At 41.0% G+C, this 21,081-nt stretch overlaps 1 protein-coding gene across 1 annotated transcript in view; it reads left to right on the top strand.

Moving 5' to 3' along the window:
• Window positions 1-9,943: 9,943 nt before the first annotated feature.
• The window catches only part of HADH (hydroxyacyl-CoA dehydrogenase), a 91,503-nt gene continuing 80,365 nt past the window's right edge, over window positions 9,944-21,081 (top strand). Inside the window, exon 1 of the mRNA XM_077142597.1 lies at window positions 9,944-10,209. Coding sequence (XP_076998712.1) covers window positions 10,078-10,209 — 132 coding nt within the window. The 5' untranslated portion in view covers window positions 9,944-10,077. The remainder of the gene's footprint in view (window positions 10,210-21,081) is intronic.

The raw sequence follows: 21,081 nt of genomic DNA, 5'->3' as shown, positions 1-21,081 counted from the left end.
TTCAGTCACTAAGTTTTAGGGTAATTTGTCATGCAGAAATAGAACACTGTTACATATTTTGGTACTGGAGGTGGGGTGTTGCTATAATAAAAACTGAAAATGTGATGATAGCTTTGTAATTGGCTCTGGTAGCCACTGGAAGGACTTTGAGGAGAGTATGAGTGAGGGCTTGAGTTAGCACCATAACTGAGTCTTTAAAAGGTGATTCTGCCATTCTGTCATTCCAGCTGCTTCACGATGGTGGTAACATAGTAAGACCAGCAAATTCCATGAGCAGGTACCCATCCCTGCACTTCATTTGCCGTGAAGTGGATTCCTTGATCAGAAGCAATGCTGTGTGGAATACCATGATGGTGGATGAGGCATTTTGTGAGTTCACAGATGGTGGTTTTAGCAGGAGCATTGTCTGCAGGGAAGGCAAACCAGTATCCTGGAGTATGTGTCTATCTAGTTAGAACAAAAATGCTACCTCGTCCACAAGGAAAGTGGGCCAATGTAACCAACCTGCCACCAGGTATGGACTGATCACCTTGGGGAATGGTGCCATATTAGGAACAGTTTGTTGGTCTCTGCTGCTGACAGATTGGGCACTCAGTAGTGGCTGTACCCAAGTCTGCCTTGGCGAATGGAAGCAATGTTGCTGAGCCCATGCATAACCCCCATCCCTACTACCATTGCTAATTTGTTCATGAGTCCATTGGGCTGGAGTGGTTGGGGAAAGAGGCAGACTTTTTTTATCCACAGAATAGGTTATCTTATTTGCTTAATTATTGAAATCTTCTGCTGAAGTCACCCTCCAGTGAGTATTCACATGGAATGCAAATATCTGCATGTTTTTAGTCCACTCAGAAAGGTCTATCCATATACCTTTCCCCCACACCTCTGTGTCAACAGTTTTTCAATAATATTCCTTCCAAGCCCCTGACCATCCAGCCAAACCGTTAGCAACAGCCCATGAATCTGCATACAAGCATACCTCTAGTCACTTCTCCAACCCAGCAAAATGAACAAATAGGTACACTCTCAAAGTTCTGCCCTCTGAGATATTATCCTTCAGCTATGTCCTAGAAAAGGCTGTAGTGCTACAGCTGTCCACTTTTAGATAGGATACGTGTATATCATGCAGAACCATCTTTAAATCAGGCTTGTGTTTTCTCATCCTCAGCCAACTGATTACAAGGAGTTCCCCAAGAGGCCATAGCTATGGTCTGGGAAAGAGAAGGTAATGTGGCCAGGAATGGAAGCCTTGTGCATTTGGGCTACTTCCTCATGTAACTTACTTGTGCCTTTAGGGCCTGCTGTACTGCTGTCTTGTATACAACACTTCGTTTTATGACGGAGTCTGCTGTGCATGCCCAACGTCATGGCCTGGTGGGTCAGACAACACCCAGTTCATGAAATTCAAGTCTCGTGGTAACTTGGTGTCCATGGTTAAGCATTTGGTCTCTACTAAGGCCCAGTAGCCAGCCAAAAGCTGTTGCTTAAAAGGAGAACACTTACTGGCAGAGGATGGCAGGGCTTTACTCTAAAACTCTAACGATCTGTGCTGTGACTGTCCCAAAGAGGCCCGCCACAGTCTCCAGACACCATCTCTATTTGCTACTGACACTTCTGGCATCACTGGATCTGCTGGATCATATGGCCCAAGTAGCAGAGCAAACGCACAACCTCGATTTGTTGCACAACTTCTTCTAGTTCTGGTCCCTACTCTAAACTAGCAGCTTTTCTGGTCACTCAGTAAATGGGCTGGAATAGCACACCCAAATGTGGATGGAATATGTTGTCTCCAAAACCCAAAGAGGCCATGTAGGCTGTAGGAGGGTCCATATGCAACAACTTATCCTTCACCTTAAAAGGGATATCTTCATATCTTGACATGTCACTTACCACTGGACACCTAGAAATTTCACTGAGGTGGAAGGACCATGAATTTTTGTTGGATTTATGCCCACCTTCTGACATGCAAGTTCCTTACCAACAAGTCCAGAGGAGTTGCTACTTCTTTCTCACTAGGGCCAATCAATATGATATCATCAATATAATGGACCAGTGTGATGTCTCGAGGGAGGGAGAAACAATCAAGTTCCCTGTGGACAAGATTATGACATAGAGCTGGAGAGTTGATATACCCCTGTGTAAAGTTATATTGCTCACCTTGCCAATTGAAAGCAAACTGTTTTTGGTGTTCTTTATAAATAGGAATTGATAATAAAGCATTTGCCAGAGCAATAGCTGCATACCAGGTGCCAGGGGATGTGTTGATTTGCTCAAGCAATAATAACACATCTGGAACAGCAGCTGCAATTGGAGTCATCACCTGGTTAAGTTTATGGTAACCCACTGTCATCTTTCAAAATCTGTCTGTTTTCTGCACAAGCCAAATAGGAGAGTTGAATGGGGATGTGGTGGGAATTACCACCTCTGCATCCTTTAAGTACTTGATGGTGGCATTAATCTTGTCAATCCCCCCAGGAATGCAGTATTGTTTTTTATTTATTACTTTGCTAGGTAGAGGCAGTTCTCATGGCTTCCACTTGGCTTTTCCTACCGTGATAGCCTTCACTCCACAGGTCAGGGAACCAAGATAGGGATTCTGCCAGTTCCTGAGTATGTCTTTTCCAATTTTCAACCTGTATATCCCCATTCCAATTTTCAGGATCCCATTCCTTTCCAATCAATGCCTTCACTTTAACAGCAGACACCCTGCAAGGTTAGAAATTCAATTTACATTGTAATTCAACCACTTGTACAATGAGAGTCTGGGGTTGGTTTTGAGAAATTTCAAGTCTGCAGCTACATAAAAGAAGAGTTTCTTTCAAGGCACATGTAGACATTTTCACATCTTTCATGTGGCACTTAATTTGGGAGTTTGAAGCCTTGAGCTCATTCCTTTCTTTTACAACTATATCCAGCAGATTTAGGAATGACCAGCCCAGCCAGCATTATTATACTTTTGAACTTCACAAACTCTGTTAATGTGTCAAGAACACTCTCATCCAGAGCCTTGCCTCTTATAAGTATTTGAGTAGTCATATCCAGTGGTGATGTTTTATGTACCTCTGTTGCCAAATTACACTGTGGATTATCAGTGATATCTTGACTGTTGGAAAAAAGTCATCTATATGTATGTAAATATTATGAGTTTTCTCAGGAATTGGCTCATGTGACTTGGGGGTGGGCAGGTGAAATTCCATAGAGTAGGCTGCAACTGGGATCTGACCTATCTACATTTCCTATTTCATCTTCACTCACCTAAAGGAACCCAGTGCTTTGCTTATTCTATACTGATTGTATTTCCATTCCCCACTCTGTTCTTTCACAGTCTCCACACACATTTTCTTCTCTGTCTGGAATGCCCTTACAACCACTTCTCTTTTTGAAAACCTTCTAACCATCCTCAAATCTTTGCTGTAATATCTCATTTATGATGATGCAGTTTAACACAGTGGTTAAAAGCAACAGCTTTGCACTCAGGTAGACTTGGGTTCAAGACCTGATCCTTTGTTTATCTATCAGACCTCAGGCAAGTTACTTGGCTCTCGCAGCCTTAGCTGTGCCATATGCGAAACGAGGGAACAAATAATGGCAGTCTTCATGATATTGCTGGGAGAGAATGAGAAAATACATAAAATATTCATCACAGAGCCTGCTGCATCAAGCACTCATTAAATGTCAGCTGTTACCCTTGTCATTCCGCCTCCTTTTCTGCCTATTCCCCCACTTTCTGCTGCAGTTAGCAACCTCCCATTCTCTTCTGGAAAGCACTGCTGACATTTCTATTTCCCCTAACACATTATGAGAGCTTGAAGGGCAAAGACCACATTCTACCAACCTATGATTTTTCCAACACCTAGGGCCATGATCAGCACATGAGATGGACAATAAATGTTTCTTGCTTTAATAAAACATTTAATAAAATATTTCTTGCTTTAATAAAATCAATGATTTTACTTTTAAATATTAAACAAGAATTCACTCTCAGCCTTTTTTAACTCTGAATGTCTGGCTGTGAAGAACATTGAAAATTATAGTTCGTCAAAACATATTATAGTACTGGGTTAGCTTTTAACTCATTTATAGGTAAAATGGCAATTCAGTTCTTTATGAAAGATAACTTAGCAATTAGGAAAAGCAATTTTGGTTCTTTATAGCTCAAATTTAGGGAACTTGGGATGGCATGGAAGGAAATAGAGTGTTGGGGTCAGGACCCAGAAGTTTGATTGTTAATCCTGTGATAAACCTTCTAAAGGAAGGAAGTAACAGGATCCAACTTGTATCTTGTCACCATCACTCTGAAAGGAATGTGGAATATGGTCTGGAATGAAGGGATATTAGTTACAGCAAGTCACATGGGAAAGGAACAGTTTCTAGACACAAGATGATAAGGGCCTGAATAAAAGGCCAGCAATTAGGTTAGAGGTAAAGCGAAATACAAGGGAGGGAGCCATTTCTAAGGCAGAATCAAAGACATTTGAAAATGTATTGGATGGAGATGTGGTGGTGAGGGTAAAGGAGGAAGTTCTTGATGATGCTTCTGGTTGGGGGTCATGATTAACTGAGATAGCAAATGGAAGCGGAGGTGGAAGTCTTTTTTGGGGGGTGGGGAATAATAGGTTCAAAATTTGAGGTTATGTTTGAAGTAGCTGAGAGGTTTCCAAGTAGAGGTGTCCAGTAGGCAACTAGAAATGCGTTTGTGTTTTAGAAACATGAATCTACCAGCTGAAAATCAGGATGGTTTCCAGCATGACAGTACTTAAAGAGTCTTTGGAAAAAAGAAAAAAAAAAAAGTCTTTGGGTATGTTCTATTTTGCTAGCTGCCAGAATGCAATATATCAGAAACAGAATGGCTTTTAAAAAGGGGAATTTAATAAGTTGCTAGTTTGAAGTTTTAAGGTGGAGAAAATGTCCCAATTAAAACAAGTCTATAGAAATGTTCAATCAAAGGCATTCATCTAGGGAGAGATACCTTTGTTCAGAAAGGCCGATGAAGTTCAGGGTTTCTCTCTCAAGTGAGAGGGCACATGGCGAATAGTCAGGGCTTCTCTCTCAGCTGGAAGGGCACATGGTGAACACGGCATCATCTGCTAGCTTTCTCTCCTGGCTTCCTGTTTCATGAAGCTCCCTGGGAGGCGTTTTCCTTCTTCATCTCCAAAGGTCGCTGGCTCATGGACTATCTGCTTCATGGTACTGCAGTATTTTCTGCTCTCTCCGAATCTCTCATTCTCCAAAATGTTTCCTTTTTTATAGGACTCCAGTAAACCAATCAAGACCCACCCAAATGGGTGGAGACATATCTCCCCTAATCCAGTTTAACAACCACTCTTGATTGGGATACATCTCCAGGGAGATGATCTAATTACAGATTTAAACATATGGTATTTAATAGGGATTATTCTGCCATTACAAAATGGAATTTTGATTAAATCATGGCTTTTCTAGGGTCCATGCATCCTTTCTGTTCTAGTTTGCTAGCTGCCGGGATGCAACACACCAGAGATGGATTGACTTTTAATAAAAGGGGATTTATTTTGTTGGTTCTTCAGAGGAAAGGCAGCTAACTTTCCACTGAGGCTCTTTTCTTATGTGGAAGGCACAGGATGGTCTCTGCTGGTCTTCTCTCCAGGCCCCTGGGTTCCAACAACTTTCCCCGGGGTGACTTCTCCAAAGGCCTGGGCTGAGCTGCAAGTGCTGAGATGAGGAATGCTGAGCTGCTAGGCTGTGCTACATTGCGTTCTCTCATTTAAGCACAAGCCAATTAAGTTAAACGTCACTCATTGCAGCAGACACGCCTCCTAGCCAACTGCAGATGTAATTGGCAACAGATGAGATTCACCTACCATTGGCTCATGTCCACAGCAACAGAACTAGGTGCTTTCACCTGGCCAAGTTGACAACTGAATCTAACTACCACATTTCAAACCAGCACAGGTATTAAATATTAGTAATCACTATTTGAAACTTGCAGTTCTCGGGTTTATTAGCAAGAATGTCTGAGTAAATTAATCTGCTTGACCTTCATGAGGATATTATATAATAGTTAAAGCTCCCAGTCTAGATATAGATAATGATTACTGGAGACCACTCCAATTTTTTTTCCCTTTGGTAGGGACAGTTTATAAGGTATATGGGATGATGGAAAGAGTGTGAGCATTGGGTCAGAGTAGGTTCAAATCCTAGCCTGGCTGATTACCAGGTGAATTACATTTGATAAAGTACTTAACTACTCTGAACCCCAATTTCTTCATCTTTAGATGAGGATAGCAGTACCAGTCTTAGGATGCTTTTGAAGAAAGGCAAGACAACATAGTGGTCAAGAACATGAGCCCTGAAAACAGATTTTCCTGTGATCGGATTCTGACTGTGCCTTTTATTAACTGTGTGTCCTTGGCTAAGTTTCTGAACCTCTCTGAGCCTTAATTTCCATACCAGTCACTACTATCACAAAGGGTTATTGTGAGGATTTAATAAATTAATTCACATGAAGCACCTGGAACACTGCAGAACACAGTAAACGGTTCCCAGGAGTTCCATGTTTCAGGCTTTCTAGATTTTAGCTTTCACTTGTGGATTGGGAATACCACTGTGCTCTTAAAGTGGAAGGAAAGTTTTCCATGCAGGGAAGAAAATCTAGATAGAAAACAGCTAGTATGTTGCTGGTATGGCAGGAAAAACTAGGAAACATTTAAAGTCTGCCATGATTCATTTTTTAGTAAAAGCTCAAGAGGATACATTTTTGCAAAACTGTTCAGTATTTGGGGTATATTAGAAATCTTGTCTTATATGTTTAAAACATGAGAGTATATTTTAGTAGGATATGCAAACACATGACTGTGCTTTTCAAACTAACTATCTGTCCTGATTACGCAAACCATTAGTTATTTCCTTGAAGACACTGTTGATAAGAGTTGTAGTATCTTCATTCATTTTGCAGTAGTTTAGCCTTTGGTTGAACTTTCTGGACTTTGCTATTGTGCCACTTTTCAGCCACCATGGCTTCTGGTTTCCTGCAGTATGAGATCTAAAAATTGCTCTACAAAATAGGAGTGGCAACATTAATTTTTTCACTCTTTCCCCAATAAGCCAGAAATCATGAATTTCACACACACACAGAAAGGAAAATTCAGATTTAATCAATGAGTGCCACCTCCCCATCAATGCTCCTCATTCATTGCTAACACACTCTGTCCTTGGGTCCACGTGTCTATCACATGACAGTGTAAAGAGCTCAGCTCCCTGATTGTCTCTATAAATCATGATGACTAGAGAGTCTTCGAGATCTTTCTGTCCACTGCTGTTTTGTCAGAGGCAACACTGCTGTTTTGCCGGAGGCAAATGACCCACCGCATTTCCTGCTTCTGCTGCTCTCAGAGTCACTACCAGGCATGTCTTCAGATAATGCTTCATTGATATCTATTTTTAAAGTATAACAATTGTGCATTTACAGGACAAAAATGAAAGCAGTTATTACTCCATACTCTGTGCCATCCCTTTCCTTTTCCAAAGCACTTGCATTCTCTGCACTGGTTCAGCGGCCAGGGTCATGCTTCCCAAGACTCCATTCTCTCTGCAGAGAGAAATGAAACTTGGCCCAGGAATAAGGTGAAGATGCAAATCAGGGATCACAGAAATCCTTAACTGTGCTTCCAAATGCCCAAGGCCGTGCTTGGGGAAAAGCGCTGCAGTCCTGGCGGAAGAAAAATGATTCCGTTGTAACCGCACAGGAGGAGGGCGGGGGTGGCTCCCCTTCTTCAGAAGACCATAAACAGGGATAGACTCTGCGTATGAAACAGTTGGAAAATTGTTCGTCCAACCATTTCTTTTGATAAATGAGGACCCTGGGGTCCAGGGAGGTAAGGTGAAGTGTCTTCCAGAAGATCATACTAGTAAGATCACACTAGTGGCTGAGCCAGGGTTCCAACTTTCACCTTACCTTTGTATAATACAGACTGATTGAATTTGAATATCGCCAGAAAATACTGCAGTGATTATGGTTTTCTTTCCCGAGGAAAAGAGATTATAGATCTCAAAATGTACCTGACTAACACTAACACTTCACATTAGGCAAAAATCTCATTTTTAGAAATTATAACACTCGAATATGTGTTTTGCTGTGTATTGGATCTTGTAAAAGAGAACTGCAAGTTAAAATTCAACTAAACCGTCCTCCTTGAGTCTGCCTAATCCGCTGTTTTAGCTTCTCCTCTAATCATACCTAATTCCTCATCCTTTCCTCACTGCAGTGTTTTCTCCTGCTTCTGCCTCTGCACATACTGCTTCCTCTGCCAGGAATTCTCTTTTCTTTATACATTTACTCATTTTTCAAGGTGCTAGGCATCACTGTCATGACTTTCCCTGCCATTTTAAGTTTTGTCATTTGCATCCCTGTTGCAATCTATAGACTTTAATTATTTGAATATAATGCTCTCTCCCTGTCCGGCAGTGATTTCCTTAGACAGCCAAGTCTAACAGGGTTCTCAACAACAGTGCTGCTCACATATTTCTACAGAGTTAGTTATAGAAAGGAAATCAAAGCAAAATACTGTGAACACAGGATTCACGATGATCGTTATTTTCAGTAGGGGGAGGTGACTATTGTTTGGATGGTGGATTTGTTGGTCTTTATTACATATTTAGAAATAAAATAACTAAGTTAATAAAAACTATGTGTCACTAAGGTACAAGAACTAGAAATTGGTCACCAGAGTGAAAAGATTGGCTTAGTTGGTATAAAGTCTTCCATTATTTGGAAAGACATTCTTTTCCTTTGCTTTTGAATATCATGAGATAATTCACAAATGTTGCTGTTCTTGACCTTCAACAGCTCAGGCGTTTTACAGCTTGAACGGAAGTCCAACGTTGTAATGTGTAACTAAGGGCAAGTCTCCTGCTCTCTTCCCTAAGTCAGATCTTTGTATTGGAACTCGTTGGTTAATACTAAAATACACATTTAGTAAATATATGTTTTGGATATGAGCAGCTTAAGTTTCCCTCCTTTTTTGCAGAAACGATCAATGTCCATTACAGTTAAATAAGCCCTAGAGTTGATTATTCAGTAACATGAACCACAAGTAAGCATTCTGGATAACAATATCACAGCAGCAAAACAGTATATATTTATTCAGCACCTAGGTATGCATAAGCATCAATGGCTAGGATTTAATAGGTTATTACCACGCACTTCATTTTTTTTGTATGCTGTATAGTGGGGGTCACATTTCATTCTTTTTTCCATCTGAGTATCCCCTTATTGCAGCACCATTTGTTGAATTTTTTTTTGTGGGGGGGGGGCCGAGAAATGCATGGGCAGGAATGGAACCTGGGTCTCCCTCATAGCTGGCAAGAATTCTACCACTGAACTACCCTTGCACCCCCTTTCATTTTTTTTTAACTTAATTTTAATAAATCTGATCATGCTGTGCTCATCTCTCTATATAAATTTGTAGGTTTACAGAAAAATCATGCAGAAAATAACAGTTCCATACACTCTCTCCCTTATTAACACTTCGCTTTAGTGTGGAAACTCGGTTACAATGAATGAAAAAAACAATCCACAGTTTACATTAGGGTTCACGGTGTTATACAGTCCCGTGTGGTTTTTTTTATTCTAGTAACATATATACCTGGAATTTCTCCTTCTAGCCACATTCAAACGCATAATTCAGCCCTGTTAATTACTTTCACAATGTAAAAGCACTTCGATTTAGAAAGGGCCTCAGCTTTTCTAAAGAAGAGCCTGCACTTTACACGATTGGGAACGTTGAACAGGGCGGAAGCCTCATAGCCCAGACACGCCTTTTTCCGCAGCCTGCCCGCCAGGGCTGCAGAGCCAAGCGCCCGCCTACGTGGCCCAGGGCGCCTAGCTCGGTGGGGGCGGTGCCCGAGACGTCTGGCCTCAGCCACTGGGCGGGGCAAGCGAGAGGCTCCGCCCCAACGCGCGGTGACGTCAGGGGCGCGCGGGGCGGTGGGGCCGCGCGGGAATTCGCTCCTAGAGGTCGGTTCTCAACCCGTGCCTCGGCCTTAGCGCCTGCGCCGCGCTCTTCTGGTCGCCGTCGCCGCTGCCGCTGCCGCCGCTGCACCATGGCTTTCGTAACCAGACAGCTCCTGCGCTCCGTGTCCTCTTTATCCACCGCCTCGGCGTCGGCAAAGAAAATCGTCGTCAAGCACGTGACGGTCATCGGCGGCGGGCTGATGGGCTCCGGCATCGCGCAGGTGAGCCGCCCCGCGCGGCCAGCGCATCCCCACCCCGGGCGGCAGGCGCGGGCGGGCAGGGGTCCCGCCCAGGGCCCCCACCCGCCGGAGACCGGGGACGTCTACCCCGCCCCTCCCCCGTGAAGGTGAAAATTTTGGAGTCTGGGCCTGCGAAGGCGCCATAGCCTTCACTCCCCCAGCGAGTAAGATCCTTGGACCGAGCCTCAGATTCCTCGTCTCTAAAATTCCAGCCGCCCCCAGGTTCCGATGAAGCTCCGCAGAGCAATTAGTGAAAGCGTTTTTGGAACCGGGCCGTGCAGAGAGGAGATAGCATTGTATGTGCACAGGGTTGAGGCATAACGTTTACTGGTTGATCGGCTCAAACAGCAGTTTACTTCAGAGACCGGGAAGAAATCAGATTTATTTTTGTCGGTTTTAAAAAATTCTGTAAGGTCTGTCAGAGTAGTTTTCTTCTTTCCTACACCGTCTCCCCACTCTACCCGGTGTTTTCTTCGCTTGCTAGATTGCAAAGCAAGACAATAATAAATCGCGTTTGTAGCGCTTGGTAAAGTACCGTCTTCCTCATCTGACTTCGCTGCCCCCCTGCGACTCTGCTGACACCAAGCAACCTGTCACCCTTTTTTTTTTTTGCCTTAAATTCTTTTTTTCCTCCTTGTTTTAAGGAAGCAGAATATAAATAACATATGAAAAGGCACAGATTAGGGTGACATTGATGGAAGATACATCTAACCCCCCACCCGGAAAGCTAGAGAGAACTGCCTTCACCGAGGTATCGGTGCTCCCGGCCCATCTGTTGGCAGCAGCCACGGGCCACGAGCTGCCCCTGGGAGGGATCTGGGGAGCCCTGGAATCGACCACCTCTCTCATGCTGCCTCTCTTGGGGAGGGCTCAAGGGCCAGCCAGCCAAGCAACCTCATCAAGCACAACCATATATCCTGGTTAAAGGGGACATGGGTGCCCCAGGGCTTGGAAATAGGATTTTATGGAGTGCTCAGGTGGAGAGGGCTACTCTCTCCTCTTCTGTATCATCCTTGTGCCAGAAGAGAGACCCTTAGTAAAGGAAACGTCACTAAAAAATGTGAATGACCTTAATCAGTTACCTGCTCTGATTATAGATTTATATTTGGCAGCCTTTAAGTTTCAAACAGAAGACTGAACCAACCTGAGTCAGCTTTGACCCGGTGTCCTCTGTGCGGAGAACTGTGTGGTTTAGGTACTGGGCCAGAATAAGAGGGGCAGATAAACGGGCAGAGGGCTCAGGAGGAGTCTCTAATCTCACAGTGCATCTTCAGGACTGTGCCCTCTTCCCCACTGGCTGTGGTTCAGAGTCATTGTGCAAATGATTACTTGGATACTGTATTGCCTGTATTTTATTTATTTGTAGCAGTTAACATTCCAGCTCACATTGGAGAACCATGATTTTCGTATCTCGACTAATTATACAGCATTTCAATCCTTTGCAATTTAGGTTGTTGGAGGGAGGGGCATCTAATTTTTCTTGTGGGGGATGGGCCGAAGTTCAGAAGCTACAATTGCAGAAGAGTTTAAATTTTGGGTCTTTCTAACCAAGACCACTCTATCATGCTTGCTTTTTTAAAAAAATCTTTTGTTATTATACTTCAGTTCCCCCCCTGCATTTTTTTTACAATATGTTATTTTGATTGCATTTTCTCCTGAAATGTGTATTTCTGTACTATATTTTATTCCTTTGACTTAGAGCTCCCATTTCTCTCTCCTGATAACCATATTTCTGGTACACATTGCCCTTTTTATGTGTGCTAGCTGATGGTGTTTATAATCTATGCTGTGTGTGTGATGGGAGGAAGAAGCCCCTTTAATCAGAAAAGTCCACAGAGAAGACAGCAAGAGGAATTTTGGCTTGTGAGCATTTATTTTCTGGTTTGGCCAAAGTCTCCTAAAGTCATGAGAGTGAGCCATGTTGTTGGTGGGAGTAAAATAATGTGTTTGTTTAAGAACATTTTAACAATATCTTGATTACAAGGTAGTAGAGCCTTGAGCCTCCAGTAGCAGATGGGTCCAGAAACTATTGTGGGTAGTGTCCTTGAAGACATCAGTGAGAGAGGATTAGAAACCAAGGAAGTATCACCCCAGGTTTTGTACAATATTGAGTTGCTCAGTCCTTGCGATATTGTAGCCATTATTGGTGACCTCCTGTTCTAGTTTGCTGGCTGCGGGAATGCAATATACCAGAAACGGAATGGCTTTTAAAAAAGGGAATTTAATAAGTTTCTAATTTACAATTCAAAGGCTGTGAAATTGTCCCAATTAAAGCAAGTCTACTGAAATGTCCAATCAAAGGCATCCATCCAGGGAGAGATACCTTGGTTCAAGAAGGCCGGTAAGTTCAGGGTTTCTCTCTCAAGTGAGAAGGCACATGGTGAACACAGTCAGGGCTTCTCTCTCAGCTGGAAGGGCACATGGCAAGCACAGCGTCATCTGCTAGCTTTCTCTCCTGGCTTCTGGTTTCATGATGCTCCCTGGGAGGCATTTTCCTTCTTCATCTCCAAAAGTCAGTGGCTCGTGGACTCTCTGCTTTGTGGTGCTGCTCTCTCTCAATCTCCTTCATTCTCCAAAATGTTTCCTCTTTTATAGGACTTCAGAAACTAATCAAGACCCACCCGAATGGGTGGAGACATGTTGTCACCTAATCCGGTTTAACAGCCATTCTCAATTATATCACATCTCCAGGGAGATGATCTAATTACAGATTCAAACATACAGTACTGAATAGGAATTAGAAGAAATGGCTGCCTTTACAAAGTGGGTTTAGGATTAAAACATGGCTTTTGTAGGGGACACACATCCTTTCAAACCAGCCCCCCCCCCCAAAAAAAAAAGAAAAGGTGTATTGTTGCAGGAAAAGGCCCAGAACAGCCTAAATCTGTGCTGTGGTATTGGATCTTTCATATGAAAAAAGAGGGAAGAGAAGTTACTGATGTTGGTGTGTAAAGCAGACTTGTGGATCAGATCCTTGAGGAGCTGGAAATAGAGGGCCTTTTTAAAACCTGAGGGGAATAAAGAGCTATTTACCCCACAGGTTCCAAACATAATGGAATTTGTCATTTCAAAAGGTGATGAAGACCAGGAAATCTAAATAGCATAGAGTAATAAACAGTAGTCATTCAGCTGATCCTGTGGAGGGAAGCATGCTATTCTGCAAAACATCTCTTTGCTCCGCTGTCAGCTAGTTGGTTGGTTTCAGCAGTATTTTCAATGGTTTTGAATATTAGCTAATTCGTTTTTACACTCTACTCCATTGGACACAGTTCTAGGCAATATTGCCTCATTTCTTTTGCTCCTTAACTGATTGCTTTTGGCATAGGGTAAATCTGCTTTATCACTGACTAAATACACACCAATGTATTTTGAGTACAGATTGGTTCCAGCTTAATGTAGTGTTTGAGAGTTTGAGCCTGGAGTCAGACTTGGCTTGGACACTGTTCCTGCCCCGTGCTAAGTGTGTTAACTTGGGAAAGTTACTTAACCTCTGGACCTAAGGTTTCCTTAGCTCTAAAGCTGGGCTAATACTGGCACTAGCTTTGAAGGGCAGTGAGAGGATTGAATGAGTTAATGCATGTGAAGTATTTACCATTGTATTTGTTACTTAGTATGAGCTCTACTAACTGAATAGCTGTCTATATTATTAGCTTCGTTGCAGTTATCTTTGCCCTGCTGCCTTCTTCTCTCATATCTACTTCTGTCCCTGATTGTCCTGCTGAGGTGTCCCAAAGTGTTTAGAATGGCATGTTTGACATGATTCTCTGATCCATTTTATTAAATCTTGAAAGCAAATGCTAGTTTATACTGCAGTTTCTGCAGTTTGTTGAGAGCCTTCTTAAAGGGGGAGGGGGGCACTGCTTCTCATCTTATTGTTAAACCTCAGTAAAGCCTTAAAAATACAACCAGCTGACATCTAGGTTACACTGCTAATTCGCATTTAGCATCACTCTTCTGTACTATTTCTGAAGAAATTGAATCAAAGTGCAGTTCTGTTTACAGTTTTAACTTTTTATTTAGTTATCATTTTTCCATATGTTCCAGTTCATACTGAGCAGAATGAAAAACAGTTAAACAGATTTTGTGGAGGCTTGATGTACAATAATCAAAGATTTAAACAATTTAAGACAAGCAAGCTTCCTGCTTAATTGTATTTGATCAGAGCACAGGACATTTGTACATCTGTGTTCTCCAAAAGTATCCACTTTACCTGTCATTTCTTTATTTGTTTTAGATTAAAACAAAACAAAACCCTTAGATTGCAGGTTAATTTTTAAGTAAGGGTGACTTGTTTTATGTGTTTGCCCATTATATGCTCCTCACTTGGTTCTGATTGCCAGTTTGTCTTCGGCTGGATACCTAGGCTGGCAGAGAAGCTTATAGCATTAAGTGATCCTTAAGTGAGGGTTTTAGGCTTTATGAAGGAGGGGAAAAAGAAAGCAAGCAAGCTACTAGCTGGACATTTCTCTAGTTTATAGAATTAATAATTTCTAACATCTGCTTTATTTGTTCCCATTTTTAAGAGAAACCCAGAGAGCTTAAAACTTTTGTTAAGTTATTGATAAATAGCCAGTGGGTTCCCTGGAAATAGGTAGATTTCTCTGGTCTTTCTGGTACAAACTTCCTTTTGTACTATACATCTTAAAGGGTGTTGGGAGTGGGTTCTTTTCACTCAAAGCTGTTTTCTTGTTGTGCTTCTTAAGAAGCAAAAAGTTGACATTTCTTCTGGAAAGAGCTTCTTAGGCTGTTTTTTTTTTTTTCAAAAAGGAGACATTCCAAGCCACAGATGAATATTTCCCTGACGTTTGTGGTACTTCCAGATGTTTGATGAGAACTGAAGTCTACCTGAAGGCTTCTCTATAGATGCTGAATGTGTTTACCCATGTCTTCCCCTTGCTGTCAGCTCTGAATTTTCTGTTGATAAACAGAAGAGTGATTTGGGTTGCTTTGTATTTTTTAACTTTATTCTTTTCTGGTACAACAGTGAGTATGTCTCTGTTGAAGATTTGTTTGCTTGAAAAACAATGTGGTGGCCTGGGAGTAATTTCAGAATTATAGGAGGCCAGCATAGCCACCTGGCTGTAAGCCCTCCTTTTGTACTGTTCTTTGTGGAAGGAATATTTTTATTCCTACGTGTTAACTTCTGCTTAAGGGTATGGGATGCATCTGTTTGTCGTGAAGTTATTCTCTCATTTTCTAGGTTGTTGCTGAATTCTTTATTGCGCTGTTCTGTGACATTAATTAATGTATTGGGACAGTAAAACCATCCTCTATTTGCTTATAGTCATAGGAATTAGAGTAGAGTTAGAGATACTGTCATTCCCAGAGGGGTAGAAGAGGTAGAGCTGATAGGTAAAGAAAAAGCATGCCGTGGAGTATGTTTGAACATTGTGTAGAGCGGAAGTGGTACCTTAATCCAATGTTGGTTTTTCTCTGCCATGCCTAGACCCAGCCTTATTGCTTCTTGCTCCTTGTTTGAGTTTCTCATTTCCTTCGCTCCCCATGTTCTCTTCTCCCCCTGTTCACCTTAGACACTCACCTCACTGCCCAATTGTACTGGGACAACAGGAAAATAATACTGCTGCTCTTTATTCTGTTTCTCCTGAATTATGCTAATGATATGATAACTTCTGGTGAATGGTCTTCTGGTACAAAAAAGAAGAGCTTGAAAATACAGGTTCTCAAACCTTGGAGTTTGAATCCCAGCTATTTTTATCCTAGATATATGAACCTTGGGCACTTAACCCTTCTTTGCTTATCTGGAAATAATGTTATTGGCCTCATGTTGTTGAGATAGAAATGAGCTAATACATGTAAAAGTGCTTAGAATAGTACTAGCATGTTTAATAGGAAGTAGCTATTTGATAAATATGCTTTCATAGAGATCCATCAGATCTAATCCAGTGAGGATTTCTCTTGTTCTTTTAGATTCTCTTAACTCTTTGAAGATATTTGAAAGGGAGATAAGGAGAGTTCAAACTATCATAAAGCTTTTACGACTAATTATGTAGGTTGTTGAGAATGATAATCTTGGTACTCCATTTATTCCCTTTTGGATATTATGAGTCCATATAAAGAAAAAAGGTCCACGTACACATCCAACATTTAGAACACAGACTGGCACTTAAAAAACACTCGACAAATGTGATACTTTATTCAGTATAAACACTTTCATGCCTATCACCTCATGTGACCAGTGTAATAATCACCCTTTCAGAGATGATATGTGGGGTCAAGGGCCAGCAGATGAGTGGGGGCTGGAACTCAGGTCTCAATTCCTGCTGACGGGAGACCCCCCTGAGACTGAGATAATCACAAGTTTTCCTGCATCCTGGCCCCTCCTGTCAAGGGAGGAGTGTGGTGTCCACAGGCTAGGGGATCTTTTGTGGCCATCTGGAATCAACTGACCATCTGCGTGGTATCTCCTAGGACCCAGACTCGCAGCTGGCTATCTCCATTTGGGTGCTCTGCTGCTGTCTTTGTGCCCGTAATAAAGACTCAGATTCACCTGTCAAAATTTGTATGCTCCCTCCTGGAAGCTTTTCCCAGAGAGTTTCCTTGTCTTAGTCATTGTTATTCTTCCAGCCACATGCACTTTGAAGATGGGGTCATGGTTACTGTCTCCTCCATACTGGAAAAGGCTCTATAGCTTTTCTTTCTGAGGACAGTCTGTTTGTTCTCTGCTCCGTCCTTTGCGTTTTCTGGCCCATGTCCTGTTACCTGAATTGTAGGAACCTTCTAATTGGTACTTTCTGCAAAAACTAGAAGGAAAAACCCACTCATCCTAACAAACAGTGCCAGGTTAATCTTTTTTTTTTATTAAGATTTATTAAAGATGGATAGTCTTAAATTTGCACAGTAGTGTGAGACCATAAAAATAACCATACAAACTGAAACCATGCAAAGCAATCTTGATCAGTGAGAAAAATTAGTATTGTTCCATAATCTTCAAAAAAAATTGTCAAAGAAATAAAAACTGTTGGTAATAAACGTATAGAGAAATAATAAAACAGTAAAACCAACTTATGTAGTACAGCAATTTAAAACATTAGCAACATGGAGAACTGAGGTGTTTTATTTCTTTGTAAAAAACTTATCTACAGTAGTTTGAACAGTGCATGTCTTCTAGTTGTTTAACTTAAAATATAAAGCACCTTTGCTACGTATTAGCAAATTATACATTTAAGTTTGGATCAGCTTCGAATAGCTAGCTTAACCTTTGCAGGTCCAAAGTCACAGAATCTCTATTGGGCCCTTCAAGGTGAGGACTTTTATGGGCATCCCTTCCTCCAGAGGATCTTCATCTTTTCATCACAACCATTTTCCTCAACGGTGTCAGTTCACCTTCACCAAGCTTCTCTGGCTGTGACTCTAGAAGTCTCTCAAACAGCAACAGCTATTTCGTCACTCCATTTATATTCACCTTGAATTTCCCTTCTGGCTTTATCATTTTTCATAACTGCACTATCATTTTTGTTGCCCAAGGTTAATCTTCTTGGAATCTCTTCTCTACCCATAAAATGTCTATCCTGGCAACAACTTTCAGGGATTCTTAAATACAACTCAGCATTGATTGAGATGCTGACATTACTTTCCTTTTCCAGAATTTGTGGGAGGAGGGATGGGAAAGTCCTGGAAGAGAAAGAGTCATTTCCTATAAATTACCAAATTGAGGTGCTTACTGAATTTTATTTTTTAGATTGTGTATTATAAAGTCTATTCATTATAAATGAAGGCACGTTTTCTTGTCCTTTTAAAAATAGTTTTTGATCCACGGTAAAACTACTAGAGCTAATAAATGAGTACAGTAAAGTGTCAGGTTACAAGATCATTCAAAAATCTGTAGTGTTCCTGTACACTAGTAATGAACAATCAAAGGGGGAAATCAAGAAAAAAATTCCATTTACAATTGCAACCAAAAGAATAACATATTTAGGACTAAATTTAACTAAGGATACAAAAGACCTATACAAAGAAAGCTACAAGAAGTTGCTAAAAGAAATCACTGAATACCTAAATAAATGGAAGGGCATACCGTGTTCATGGACTGGAAGACTAAATGTAGTTAAGATGTCAGTTTTACCTAAGTTGATTTATAGATTCAATGCAATACCAATTAAAATCCCCAAAACTTACTTTTCAGAAATAGAAAAACCAATAGCCAAATTTATCTGGAAGGGCAGGGTGCCCCAAATAGCTAAAAATATCCTGAGAAAGAAAATGAAGTCAGAAGTCTCACATTACCTGACTTTAAAGTCTATTACAATGCTACAGTGGTCAAAACAGCATGGTACTGGCATAAAGATATATATACTGACCAATGGAATCGAATAGATTGTTCAGATGTAGAACCTCTCATCTGTGGAGAATTGATCTTTGATAAAGCAGTCAAGCCAACTCACCTGGGACAGAACAGTCTCTTCAATAAATGGTGCCTAAAGAACTGGATATCCACATGCAAAAGAATGAAAGAGGATCTATATCTCACACCCTATAGAAAAATTAACTCAAAATGGATCAAAGACCTAAACATTAGACCTAAGACCATAAAACTTTTAGAAGAAAATGTAGAGAAATATCTTCGAAATCGTATAATAGGAGGCAGTTTCCTAGATTTTACATCCAAAACACGAGCATTGAAGAAAGAAAGAAAGAAATGGGAACTCCTCAAAATTAAACACTTTTGTGCATCAAAGAACTTTATCAAGAAAGTAAAAACACAGCCTACACAATGGGAGACAGTATTTGCAAACAATATATGAGATAAAGGTCTAGTATCCAAGATATATAAAGAGATTATTCAACTCAACAACAGAAAGACAACCTAATTACAAAATGGGCAAAAGACATGAATAGACACTTTTCAGAAGAGGAAATACAAATGACCAAAAGGTACATGAAAAGATGCTCAACTTCCCTGGCTATTAGGGAAATGCAAATCAAAACCATAATGAGCTATCATCTCACACCCAGCAGAATGGCCATCATCAATAAAACAGAAAACAACAAGTGCTGGAGAGGATGTAGAGAAAGATGCACACTTATCCACTGTTGGTGGGAATGTAATATGGTACAACTGCTATGGAAGGCAGTTTGGCAGTTACTCAAGAAGCTAAGTATAGAACTGCCATATGATCTGGCAATACCATTGCTAGGTATCTACTCAGCGGACATGAGGTCAAGGACACAAATGGACATTTGCATACCAGTGTTTATAGCAGCATTATTTACAATTGCTAGAATTGCCATATGATCTGGCCATACCATTGCTAGGAATCTACTCAACGGACCTGAGGGCAAGGACACAAATGAACATTTGCATACCAGTGTTTATAGCAGCATTATTTACAATTGCGAAGAGATGGAAACAGCCCAAATGTCCATCAACAGACGAGTGCCTAAACAAGCTGTGGTATATACATATTATGGAATATTATGCAGCAGAATAAAGTTATGAAGTATGTAACAACTTTGGATGGACCTTGACAACATTATGCTGAGTGAGATTAGTGAGAAACAAAAAAACAAATATTGTATGGTCTCACTGATATAACATTAGTGAATGAACTTGGAGAATTTCATCTAAGAACAGAGACCTCAGGAGAAAGAAATAGGGTAGCTATTGGGTAATTGGAGCTGAAGGAATACAGATTGTGCAGCAGGACTGATTGTAAAAATTCAGAAATGGATAGCACAATACTACCTAAGTGTAATACAATAGTGTTAGTACACGGAATGAAGCTGCATGTGAGAATGATAGAAGGAGGAGGGTTGGGGCACAAATGAAATCAGAAGGAAATACAATAAAGACTGAGATGGTATAATCTAGGAGTGCCTAGAGTGTACAATGATAGTGACTATACAAATTAAAATATGTTTTTGCATGAGAAAGAACAAAGGAATGTCCGTATTGCAGGGTGTTGAAAAATAGATGGTAATTCATATTTTAAAACTTTAACTTATGTGTAAGACTAAAGCAAAAAATGTTTATTTGGTACAAAATTTATAATTTGACTAATGCCTTTCCTAATATAACTTATGTGGACATAAGTACATGGAACCTTGAGTAGGGCATAAGATTTTGTAGGTTTGTTCAGAGTGATGCCCCGATAAATCCCATAGTGATTTGGAAAGTGAATAAAAAAGTATTTGCAAAGTCCATTTGGGGAAATGGTGAGAAAGGGGGATAATTCAGCTTTCCTATGGAGAATTCCTCATATTCTCAAAAGCAGTGTGAACAACCAAAGCTATAGACTGAGTCCCCAGTCTTGGGATTTGTTCATATGAAACTTATCCTTGCAGAGGATAAGCTAAGCCTACTTAAAATGAGGCCGAAGAGTCACCCCCAGAGAACCTCTTTTGTTGCTCAGATATGGCCTCTTTTTCTCAGCCAATATAACAAGCAAACTCACTGCCCTCCCCATCTCTACGTGGGACATGACTCCTAGGGGTGTAAACCTTTCTGGCAACGTGGGACAGAAATCCTAGAATGAACTGGGACTCAGCATCAAGGAAATGAGAAAACCTTCTAGACCAAAAGAGGGAAGAGAGAAATGAGACGAAATAGTGTCAATAGCTGAGAGATTCCCGACAGTTGAGAGGTTATACTGGAGGTTATTCTTATGCACTGTATAGTTATCACCTTTTTAGCTAAGGTATATTGGAGAGGCTGGAGGGAATTGCCTGAAAATGTAGAGCTGTGTTCTAGTAGCCATGTTTCTTGAGGATGATTGTGTAATGATACAGCTTTCACAGTGTGACTGTGTGATTATGAAAACCTTGAGTCTGATGCTCCTTTTATCTATGGTGTGGACAGATGAATAAAACATAGGGATTAAAAATAAGTAAATAATA

The sequence above is a fragment of the Tamandua tetradactyla genome, chromosome 24, assembly GCF_023851605.1.
Source record: "Tamandua tetradactyla isolate mTamTet1 chromosome 24, mTamTet1.pri, whole genome shotgun sequence".
Classification (NCBI taxonomy): domain Eukaryota; kingdom Metazoa; phylum Chordata; class Mammalia; order Pilosa; family Myrmecophagidae; genus Tamandua; species Tamandua tetradactyla.
The sequence above is the reverse complement of the archived record's forward strand: the minus strand, read 5'-3'. Positions and strand labels throughout refer to the sequence as shown.